Below are 12,432 nucleotides of genomic sequence, written 5' to 3' on the forward strand. Positions count from 1 at the left end.
TTTAATATCAAATCAATTTTATTTATATAGCACCAAATCACAACAAACAGTTGCCCCAAAGCACTTTATATTGTAAGGCAAAAGCCATACAATAATTACAGAAAAACCCCAATGGCAAAACAACCCCCTGTGAGCAACCACTTGGTGACAGTGGGAAGGAAAAACTCCCTTTTAACAGGAAGAAACCTCCAGCAGAACGAGGCTCAATGAGGGGCAGTCTTCTGCTGGGACTGGTTGGGGCTGAGGGGAGAGAATCAGGAAAAAGACATGCTGTGGAAGAGCATGTCTTTTCAGAAAGCCACATCCAACCTTCAACCTGTCCAACCTTCACTGGGTGTTTCGGCCCTGTGAAGGTTGGACACCACCTGACGACATCTGCTCCTGGCCTAAAGCTACAGCTACCTGCTAAGGTAGCTGAGGAAGGCACCAACAAGTGTATTTGCCAGTACATGTCCAGGGCCGTATGAAGTTTGCCAGAGAGCATATGGATGATCCAGAAGAGGATTGGGAGAATATGATGTGATCCGATGAAACCAAAATAGAACTTTTGAGAAACATCATGCTTTGGGGCTGTTTTTCTGCAAAGAGGACAGGACGACTGATCCATGTTAAGAGAAGAATGAATGGGGCCACGTATCATGAGATTTTAAGCCAAAACCTCTTTCCTTCAGTGAGAACATTGAAGATGCAATGTGGCTGGGTCTTCCAACATGACAATGATCCCAAACACACCGCTCAGGCAACGAAGGAGTGGCTCTGTAAAAAGCATTTCAAGGTCCTGGAGTGGCCGAGCCAGTCTAGATGTCAACCCCACATAAAATTTGTGGAGGGAGTTGAAAATCCGTGTTGCCCAGCGACAGCCCCAAAACATCACTGCTCTAGAGGAGATCTGCATGGAGGAATGGGCCAAAATACCAGCTACAGTGTGTGCAAATCTGGTGAAGCCTTACAGGAAACATTACAGGAAACATTTGACCTCTGTCATTGCCAACAAAGATTATGTTACAAAGTATTGAGTTGAACTTTTGTTATTGACCAAATACTTATTTTCCACCATAATTTACAATTAATTTTTTTAAAAATCCTACAATGTGATTTCCTGTATATTTTTTTTTCCCCCACATTTTGTCTCTCATAGTTGAAGTGTACCTATGATGAAAATTACAGACCTCTCTCATCTTTCTAAGTAGGAGAACTTGCACAATCAGGGACTGACTAAATACTTTTTTGCCCCACTGTATGTGCTCCAGAAATGTTTCCACAACTAGAAGAGTGTACTTTAACTAGGTAAAAATACTTTCATATTGTGCCAAGGTGCTTCATTCACGTTTTTAAACTCAAGTCATTTTATTAATTTATCCAACTTTTGATTTTAGTTTACTACACTTTGAGTAAGAAAAAAAAAAGTGTAAAATGTAAGAGAAAACTCATACTAACAAACCAAGTATGTTTATCCAAGGATTAAGAGGTTTTGTCATTCATAAACTCACCATCCAACTTAATGTAATATAAACTGTTGGTACTTAAATCATTTGGCTACCAGGCATCAATCATGGGGCTTTTCCACAGAGCACCGTTCCTTCCCATTTCATCCTCAGCAGCAAACTGCCTCATGTTTTGACATTTCATAGGAACTTCCTCAATCTTGATCTTGTTCAAATGTCTTTACGCGGCTTAGTCCAAGTGAGTGAAGCTTGAAACTTGTTTGATCATGCTCCATCAGGGTAAAAATTTGAAGCAGAAGGAGCATTTTTTTTGTGGTTCTGACCGAGGGCACAGATCCTTACTTTCATTTTCAGGTGGATTGCCAGGTCTGCACTTCATAAATCCCTCCCACATTTTATGGTAGTGGGGGAAGGAGACCCCCACTACCATGAAGCACAGATTGGTAATCACTGCACTGAAAAGTACTGTACATATGTACTCCAAACACCCCTTTTTGCACTGTCCCATTCCATTTTATTTAACAGTGAATATAGTTTTGTCTATTTGACTCTACTGCTTGTGTTTTTCTTTTCTTATCGTTTATGCGCAGATTTATGCAACAGATTCAATTCCTTGTATGTGCAAACTTACTTGGGAATAAATATGATTCCAATTTATAGGCCAGTCTGTAGGAGGCAAGCCAGAGCAAACCATTTCATCCTGTTTTTGCACTTTTTTTTTTTAATCATGGGCAATCATAGCAGAACAGCACCCTGTGGAATAGGGGTGTTAGGTAGAAACTAATGTTAACTTGCACGCGCACACACAGGTTGCCAACTCCCTGAAATGAAAATGAGGGATACCTATGTGCTGGGTTGGCCAGACAGGTGGCCTATATCCAAGGCAGACCCGCTGAAAATTTTTAGGATTTTTTTGTTTGCTTGTTTTTTTCCCCTCCAATTTTCCACTCTATTTGAGCTATTTCGAGGCAGGTCGTTTGCAGTCCGATCCATTCTATAATCATAAGGAAATGCAATGGCTTCATACCTATAACAACATTATATACAAAAACACTGAAAGCTGAATTTGACGAGATTCATGGGGGGAGAGATTTACTAGATTCAGTAGAAGAGATACTTTTGTGCAAAATGTAAGTCTCTCAAACTTTCTTCTGCTTAAATCAAAACTATTTAAAATACTGAAAAATAAATCCCAATGCAAAATATTTTTTAATGTTCAGTGCAAACAGAACTAAAAATATAAAGTCAGTAGTAAAACTGTAAACAAAAGGCAATTTGTGCCTCAAAAAAAAAAATATATATTTATTTATTATGTATAGGTATTGTTTTTGTGTAGTATATTAATCACCTGTACAACATTTTTTTTTTAAATCCGGTATGACCTGTTTGGGCCTGTAAGATCTGAGTAAAAGAGTTTGTGCATGTACCTACAGTACATCCAGAAAGTATTCACATCGCTTCACATGTTCCACGATGTTACAGCTTTATTCCAAAATGGAAAAAATTGATTTTTCCCCCTCAAAGTTCTACTCACAATAACCCATAATGACATCATGAAAGAAGTTGTTTTGAAAATTTATTAAAAAAAAAAAAAAAAAACCACAGAAATCACAAGTATTCACACCCTTTGCTCAATACTTTGTTGATGCACTTTTAGCAGCAATTACAGCCTCAAGTCTTCTCAAATATGATGCCACAAGCTTGGTGCACCTATTTTTGGTCAGTTTTTCCCCCATTCCTCTTTGCAGGACCTCAAGCTCCATCAGGTTGGATGGGGAGCGTCGGTGCACAGACATTTTCAGATCTCTCCAGAGATGTTCAATCGGATTCAAGTCTGGGCTCTGGCTGGGCCACTCAAGTACATCCACAAAGAGTTCAATCTTTGTCTTATCAGACCAGAGAATTTTGTTTTTCATTGTCTGAGAGTCCTTTGGGTGTCTTTTGGCAAACTCCAGGTGGGCTGCCATGTGCCTTTTACTAAGGAGTTGCTTCAGTCTGGCCACTCTACCATACAAGCCTGATTGGTGGATTGCTGCAGAGATGGTTGTCCTTCTTGAAGGTTCTCCTCTCTCCACAGAGGAATGCTGGAGCTCTGACGGAGTGAACATCAGGTTCTTGGTCATCTGCCTGACTAAGGCCCTTCTCACCTCCTGCTGGATCCAAACTTCTGTTTACGGATGATGGAAGCCACTATGCTCATTGGGACCTTTAAAGCAGCAGAAATATTTCTGTACCCTTCCCCAGATTTGTGTCTCGAGAGAATCCTGTCTCCGAGGTCTGCAGACAATTACTTTGACTTCATGCTTGGTTTGTTTACCGACATGTACTGTCAACTGTGGGATCTTATATGCAGACAGGTGTGTGCCTTTCCAAATCATGTCCAACCAAACTGAACTTATCCTAGGTGGACTCTAATTAAGCAGTAGAAACATCTGCGCACCTGAGATCAATTTTGAGCTTCATGGCAAAGGCTGTGAACACTTGTGTATGTGATTTCTTAGTGTTTTTTTTTTTAATTAAGTGTGCAAAAATCTACAAAAACCTTTTTTCATATTGTCATTATTTGTAGAATTTTGATGTGGAAAAAGTGAAACCCTGTGAATACACCATACACACACACACACACACACACACACACACATATAATGTATATATTAACAGTAAAATAGCATGGTCCTCAAACACGGACGGCACCCCGGGAAGAGCTGCAGCACAAATCATCATTAGGATGACCCCAGGGCCAGATATTCATTTGCCCATGCCAAGGACATGTCCTCCACTTTTCTCCAGTTCATCACACCAGCCATTGAAAAGATCATACTGGAAATGACAAATTTGGAGGGTTCCTGCAAATATGGAGACAACTTGAAAAATATGGATCGGACTGACCTGCGTGGCTACATAGGTCTTTTGATCTGAGCAGGTGTCTATAGGTCTCGTGATGAGGCTACATCTAGTCTCTGGGATGCATAGAGTGGAAGGACAATTTTTCTTGCCACAATGCCACTCAAAGTCTTCCACACTTTTCAAGAATGCTAAGATTTGAGAACCATGAGTCAAGACAGCAAGGCGTGTGACAGACAAACTGGCAACCATCAGAGAGGTCTGGGGCAAGTGGGTTGAGCGTCTGCCATACCTTTACAACCCTGGACCTGAAGTCACAGTAGATGAGCAGTTGGTTCCATTCAAAAGGTAACTTTTATTTTCATTTATGTAATGTTACTTACCTGAAATTTATATTTTTACTTTGTTGATTCATGTGATTTTTTTTTCTGTGACACTCACACTCATTACTGATTGTAATCTTTGTTTAAATCAGGTCGCTGTCCTTTCAGGCATTATATGCCAAGCAAGCCAGCAAAATATGGGTGGCCCGTGATGCAAAATCCAGCTATGCATGAAATATGCAAGTCTACACCAGGGAGCTGCCCAGAGAAGAACCAGGAGATGCGTGCTGCGCTTGATTTGGTTGGACTGAGGGGGCACAATGTCACATGTGACAACTTTTTCACCTCCTATGAACTCGGCCAGCAACTTCTGAAAAGGAAAATGACCATGGTTGGCACTGTCCAGAAAAACAAGCCTGAACTCCCCCCTGCACTCCTTGCAACAAGAGGGAAAGTGGTCTTTGCGACAAAGTTTGCCTTCACCCCCACCACTTAAAAAAAGAACAAGAACGTGGTCCTGCTGAGGACACTGCACAAGGCAGCTGGAATTACTGATCGTGAAGACAGGAAGCCAACCATCATCCCGGACTACAACCGCACTAAAGGGGCTGTGGACAACCTTGACAAGGTTATTGGAATGTACAGCTGCAGAAGGATGACTGCACGCTGGCCCCTGGTCATTTGTATGTCACGTGATTCCACAACATCCTTGATGTCTCATCATACAATGCCTTTGTGATACGGCAGACGATCCACCAAACCTGGATGGCTGAGAGGAAGAACAAGAGGAGGATTTTCCTGGAGCAGTCGGGAAAGGCTCTTGTCAACCCATGCATCGAAAGAAGGGAGCGCCTCCCCCACACAGAAGCCTCTGCAGCATTTGTGAGAGCTGCTCAGGAAGCCGAATCTTTTCCTGAACCACCTGAGGCTGCAGCTGGTTCAGGCAAGAGAAAAAGATACAATTTCTGCCCCTGGAAGAAGGACTGCAAGGCGAAAGTTGTGTGCTGCACGTGTGAGAAATACGTCTGCAAAGCTCATGCTTGCACATACTGTCCCCACATGTGCTAAGTAGAGTTGATGTAGTGGATTGTTCAATGTCAAGCAACATTTTGCTGTTATTAGAGAAGAGATGTATTTGATAATTCACCTCCTAAAGAAGATTAACAAAGAGTAAACTGTTGGGAAAGTTCCAGACTGATGACTTATTTTTCCTTTCAATAAAATTAATTCAATAGTAATTTCTTCACGTTGATATAATAGTAATAATAAAACCTTTACTGTATAAAATAAAACTATTATGACAGCTGGGTTGTGGTAAAATAAAAAAGAAAGAAAGAGAAATACATAATCATGTTTACTGGTGAAAGTCTTTTTTCCAGTGTTAGAAAAAAATATATGATAAAACTGAATAAAACTGAGTTGATTTGATAGATAACAGGATGTTTCATCATGCAAAATAGATACTGGATTTAAAATTCAATTAAGCTGCCTTATTTTAGGGCTTTGGTGAAGGTGGGTCATTTTTGACCCATAGGACAAGGGGAGTATACAGAATGTTAAGACTGCACAAGGGTTAATCATCCGTCCATTATGTTTGTTTATTAAATTAGATAAATAATAAAATCTTAAATTCATTGCAATGTCCCCATACGATCCAGCCCATCTATGACGGTGAGGATAGTACTGCCTGCTGAGCTTGACTCCCACACCTCTAATTCAGTTTTACAGCGATGAACATGTCTCTTCCAGTATCTTCTAAGCAAGCGACACTGAGTGACAGGGCTTCGACCAATGAGATGAATGCATTACCATAAATCACCCTGTCATACAGTCTATGTTTGATTCTCACAGAAAAATGGGACAAAATTGTGTCCTTTCAGTTTCAATTTATTTAACTTTATATACCACCAAATTACAACAAAGCTGCCCCAAGATGCTCCACACAAGTAAGGTCTAACCTTACCAACCCCTCGAGCAAGCACACAGGTGACAGTGGTAACGAAAATACTCCCTCTGATGATATTGAGGAACAAACTTCCTTTATCAGTTCGATACAGGACACATATTTTAGTTTCCAAATACGGGATGATTGGCAACCATAATGTTCACCCATACACACCAGCAAGCTAACATCAGAGAGCTGTGGAGTCATATGTCTAGCGAAGGTCAATATAGCTGGATCTGAATACTAAGTATGTACTTAAAGTCGGGTAGTACACATTACCCAACCATTGGTGTAGCACGTACTAGAAGTAAGTGCACAAATAGTCGTGACACAAGTTAAGTACTCTGCAGTCGTCTTACATGTCCTTTGCCCCAGAATTTTGCAAATGGCACATATGCACATATGTAACAGAGGCCAGCAGGTAATGCTGTGCATTATAAATTAAGTAAACCTCACAGCCCAAGACCAAAAGACACTCTGTCGACAGACATTAGAGCCCATGGGGTTTTAGCCTCATGGTTAGAGAACCTACCTCCCACCTCAAGGACCGTGAGTTCAAGCCCACTGAAAAATGAAGTAGGGCTGAAAAACTCAAATAATTCAATTACAAAAATGATTGAGGCAAATTCACTGAATGCTGTAATATATATATATATATTTTCTCCACTCAGATTGCAATAGCCAATCACAGCTTAGCTTTTATGTCCATCATTTACCTGTATTTTGGCATGCTTGGCACCAGAAAGTTATGTTGGATCCAAAAAGGCTAGGACCAAATGTTATATTGGATTGGTTCCCACTGACCAATAGTGTTAGAGCTTACTGCCAACAACACCGGTCATCATCACCGTGATTGCTCTCACTGCCTCTGATGCGTTACTGAGTCTGCGGTCTTGGTAAACGCAGCAGCGGGCCACTCACACAGCCCTCCTGTCTGCTGTGCGGAGCTGCGCCAAATCTGGCAACAGGTCCAGAGACTACGCTTGCTGTTTTGATGCGGATGTTTGACCGCAGCCGCAGAGCTCCGTGGCCACCGAGAGAGGACTTGGATTCTTTGCGGGTCCCGCATCCGTACCTCCGGAGGCAGTGAGCGAATGGAGAGTTCTGCGTGTCTGTTTATAATCTTCTCGCCCAGAAGAAGAAGAAGAAGAAGAAAAAAAAAAGTGTTTACACAGGAGAGAAAAGAAAGAAAATGTTAATCCCTGTTTGAGAAAAGTGTATAAAGTGTGTAGTGAGGGGTTTTACAGGCTTAAAACATCTAGAGTAATTGCAAAAAATAGCACTGACGACTTTGCGGATTTCGCTTATCGCGGGTTATTTTTAGAATGTAACTCCCGCGATAAATGAGGGACTACTGTGTGTGTATATGTATACGAGTATATGCCAGACCTGTATGTGGTGCTATAACGCTTCCACAAAAAAATGGAGAAGACAATAGAGCATGCACATAACCAAAGTCTTAAGAGAGAATCTGGAAACAGACAATGACATTTTAAGCTAAGCAATGAGACTGTGCATAAAAAAAATAAAAATTTAAAAAACACACACACACACTGCACACGATGCTGTGTTTTGGTTCACTGGCTCCTCTCCACCTTGCAGATGAAATAAAAAGATGCACACTATAACTGAATCAAGGTTAACTATTCCAAAAAAAAATCAGAGTTTTCATCAACAGGGTGAAAGTGGATTTATCATTGTGGGTTTTGCAGAAAAGCTGCACTCCACTGACCACCTGCGCTTACGGTCTGGGAAAGTTCTGAAACTTGTTAGGATGTGAAAAAACAAATGGTTACCCAGGAAAACAAATGGGGAACACCCTAAATGTGAAAATCTGCAGGATGCGGCAGCGGCATTGTGTCACTGTTTAGGGAGAGCCCTGGCACTATAGATATCTTAGAGAATCTTATAGAATTACTGTTTTATCTGATTACTTGATAAAATACATACTCAAATCCAAGAATATTTGAGAGCTTCAGTCCTAGAATAAAGCAACGCAGGGTACTCGTAACCTAGACCCATGAATGCCACAAGAATTTCTTTAATGCACCGGCATTAAACAACCCCACGGCCCCTCAGATGTGGTTACCGGATTTCTTTATGTCCACTATCTTTGAATTTTCCTGGCACGTTCTACTACTTCAGTTATCAGGCTGCAGTTGTATCATGGGATGGTGTAGTGTAGTCTGTTTGCACACTATGGACACAGTATCTCAGAGTACTTTTCACCTACTCCTAAACATACCGAGTGTGCAAACTGCTTTTTGCCTACTATATAGTGAACAAACATGAATATGTGGATGTTGTCTGGGTGTAAAGTTAGCTAAACTTTCTAGCTGACAATGATATACTTTAAGTGAGGAGTATTCCATTTAATACTTTATCTGTAAGTAAGTCCCTTCGGCTGCTCCCTTGTTTGCACTTGGGGTCGCCACACCAAATCCAAGGTGGATCTGCATGTTGAATTGGCAGAAGTTTTACACCGGATGCCCTTCCTGACGCAACTCCACATTACATGGAGAAATGTGGTAGGGGTGGGATTTGAACCCGGAACCTTCTGAACTGAAACCAACCGCATTAACCACTTGGCCTGTGATATCTTTAAATGATGCCACATTCATCTGAACATCTCCAGCACCAGATTAGACAGAACTTTATTAATCCCTTGGGAAGGCTTCCTCAGGGAAACTGAGGTTCCAGCAGCATTTATAGCAGCACACAAGGTAAGAAGCACACAGTATCAAAAGTGAAAGAAAAGCAATTTGCAAATATAAGTATAAATACTGCTCACGACTGGCTACTACTGTTCCTCTCCTTCCCATCCTTTGTCTTCCCGTTATTCCTCCTCCCCCCAAGTGAGGAGTTGTACAGTCTGTACAGAAAAACTGTTGTCAAATTAACAAAATATTAAATGAAATGTGGCACTTTATGTAAAAAAGAAAAATAAAAAAAATACCGACTGGAAAATTTGCAGGATGTCGATATAAAAACAAGAAAGCCATTATAACGTGCAACCACACCCACGTGCCCAGGCACAGGGTGCTGAGAGACGGCAAAGAGCTCTTAATCACTTTATGACAGGAACCTTGAGGTGAATGGGCAGTCAGAGGGGGCTCCTTTCATTCACATGCTAAACCTTTATCTTATCAGACACAGTGGAGGTGCTTAGCACAGAAAAGCACCCTGCCCCCTCCGTCCCACTTCACCGTCACCAACCTGTGAGCGTTTCCCCCAATTCATGTTTTCAGCTCAGAGAGTATAACCTTAAAAAAAGAAAAGGCACCTAAAACTGCACTCAACCCCAAACTGCGCCCCCCAGATTATGCATTTTTAATGTCTAATGTTACCAAGTTGCAGGGGAAGCAGGCGGAATCATCAAATGTGCACTTCGTAAGAATTAGACCACTTTTTTTGGGGAGCGGGGGGTGCAGAAATATATTTTGGGTAAATGTGTGATGCGCTGCTCAAGTTGTAGAAGGTCTGATCCTACCTGGTGGACAAATACATCAATTGGTTCATCCAGCGGCACTCCCTCCCGGCTGGTCATGGACAGGAACCCGAAGCCCATGCGGACGTTGAACCACTTACAGACTCCAACCCCATGGAACGACTGTGGGTCCCTTTCTGTGCTTGGCCCCTCATCCTCTTCGGTTTTACAAACTCCTGAAATTATAAGTTTGTTGAACTTTAAAAAAATGTATATGAAATGTGTGTCTTGATGTCCTGCTTAAAAAAAGATACATAATGTATATAGGCTCTAAAAATGCTACACTTTCATAAGGCTTCAAATGTGTCAGTGTTAAACTACAAAAAGCAAGGTGGTGCATGAGGTTTGTTTTTTTATGGTTTTTTGATAAAGTCAGATGTGTTGATTTGTCTTTCATTACATAAGATTAGACACATTTTAGAACCTTAAAATACAGAAAGTGGCTCTTGAGCACAAACTTTAAAAAGAAAAACAAAAAAGCACAGATTATAATAATTTTTTTTTTTTAATAGAAGAAAGTTGCTTTCTGTCTACCTTCAAATTAAAATTGGAAAGCTACATGTTTCAATATGAAATTCAAAAGCACACTGGCCCTTGAGGCCCATTTAAAAAAAAGAGCAGAGTACTTTTTAAAAATGCAAAATAAATCAGTTTTCTAAACCTACAGACCTGCCATCTCTCTCTCTCTCTCTAATTAGAATAAAGTGGCATTTCTTTAAAATGCAGTAACCAGACTGTGTGCCTCTTGGGGCCCACCTTAAAAAACAAAACAAAAAAACCCATACACACACACAAATACGATTAAAATCTCTGTCAAGGCTGTAAAAGTGGCATTCCCGCTTCTATTAAAGTAGAATAAAGCAACGTTTTCATTAAAATATAAACGCACAAATTGGTTCTTGAGGTCGATTTTGCAAAACACAAAAATTTGAAAAAAGTTTATTTATTTATGGGAAACCTATTTTCTTTTTATCTTAGTCAACGTAGAATAAAGCTACACTTTAAAAGTAAAAAAACAAACAAAAGACAAGCAGAGAGTAGCTCCTGAGAACCTGTTTTTTTGTTTAAATGGCGTATTTAAAAGGAAAAAAATGGACAATTTTCGATTAGTTTGCAAAAGTGCTGTTGTCTGTCTACCTTAGTGTGAAATAAAGAATGTACCGACACTTTCGAACTTTAAAATTGTAGAAGCAGAGTAGCTGTTTAGGTCCACCTTAAAAAATAAATAAATAAAAAAAAAAATGCAAATTTTCGAAATGTCTTAAAATTCTCGTTTCCGCCGTCTTTCACGTGTGAAATTGGAATAAAGAGACGTTTTAATTTAATGAATCACGTTAACTTGAGACTGTAAAAACAAGCATTCATATTAAGTGTGTGAGAAATCTACAGTTTCACCCACACGCGGTGTTTGGAGCGTTAATGCATTGAGGATTACACATCACGCGTGTAAAATCCCCTCAATACAGTCTCACCATTCCCCGGAAAACGTCTTAATTAACTCGTGGGGGGAGAGGAAAAAAAAAAGAAGCTTAATTAACACGTAAAGTACACGCAGCTGGTTTTGTTACTCGACCTGGGAGTTCCTGGTTGGACACGGAGCCCATTTCTTCTGTTCTGCCTTGAGTCCAAATGAGCACCCAGACTGCAGCGTCCAGATTTGGCCCCTGGTTCCGATCCTCGCCGGTGGCCCTGCGCATGCAAAATGAAGCTGCGCGGCCCGAGGGAGGTAAACAAAAGGGGGCTGGTGTAACCTATTCCCCTAAACAATGAGGGGGGGGGACCACAAAACAACACCCCCCCCCGAGGGGGGGTGGGGGGGTGGGTGGAGGAAAAAACAAAACCCTAAAAGACAAAGAGAGGACAGCCGGCCCCCTTACACATCGCTGACATACCTTCTGCCATGTCCGTGGGTTTATTGTCTGCTCAGTATGAAATGAACACAACACACACCTTCGCGTGACGCGCTCTCACAGTCCCCCACGCACAGACTATATACACTGAGGAAGGCGACCAATCACATTCCTGCAACAATTAAATAAATAACTAATGAGATCGATACATACCTGTGATAGTTTTAAAAATGAGCTTCTGAAAATGCATGTTCACCCCACAAGCAAAAACTTCACCATTTTCAAGAAAAGTTTAAAAACAACTCATGAATCCATTTAGGTTTCGAAAAGTAAATCAGGGCTCTTTTCGGTTTCACTTAAATGTATTTATTTGTGATTGGATTGCACTTTATTTTAAGCCTGGATTTATTTCTATTTTTTTCTTAGTCAGCATTGAGTTTTGATTTTTTTTTCTTCTTTCGTCATTGTTTTTCATTTTTTAAATTTTATTCTGTTAAACTTGTGTTTTGCAAACTTCTTCTTCTTCTTCTTCTTCTTC

General features: G+C 40.7%; 1 protein-coding gene across 1 annotated transcript in view; it reads right to left on the reverse strand.

Annotated features, from left to right (window-relative positions):
* si:ch1073-284b18.2 (protein lin-28 homolog A) overlaps nucleotides 1-11,946 on the reverse strand; it is a 73,192-nt gene extending 61,246 nt beyond the window's left edge. Inside the window, 2 exon segments of the mRNA XM_034173615.1 lie at nucleotides 10,048-10,220; nucleotides 11,937-11,946. Of these exon segments, the coding sequence (XP_034029506.1) occupies nucleotides 10,048-10,220; nucleotides 11,937-11,946 (183 nt within the window).
* Nucleotides 11,947-12,432: the final 486 nt, after the last annotated feature.

The sequence above is a fragment of the Thalassophryne amazonica genome, chromosome 7, assembly GCF_902500255.1.
Source record: "Thalassophryne amazonica chromosome 7, fThaAma1.1, whole genome shotgun sequence".
NCBI lineage: Eukaryota > Metazoa > Chordata > Actinopteri > Batrachoidiformes > Batrachoididae > Thalassophryne > Thalassophryne amazonica.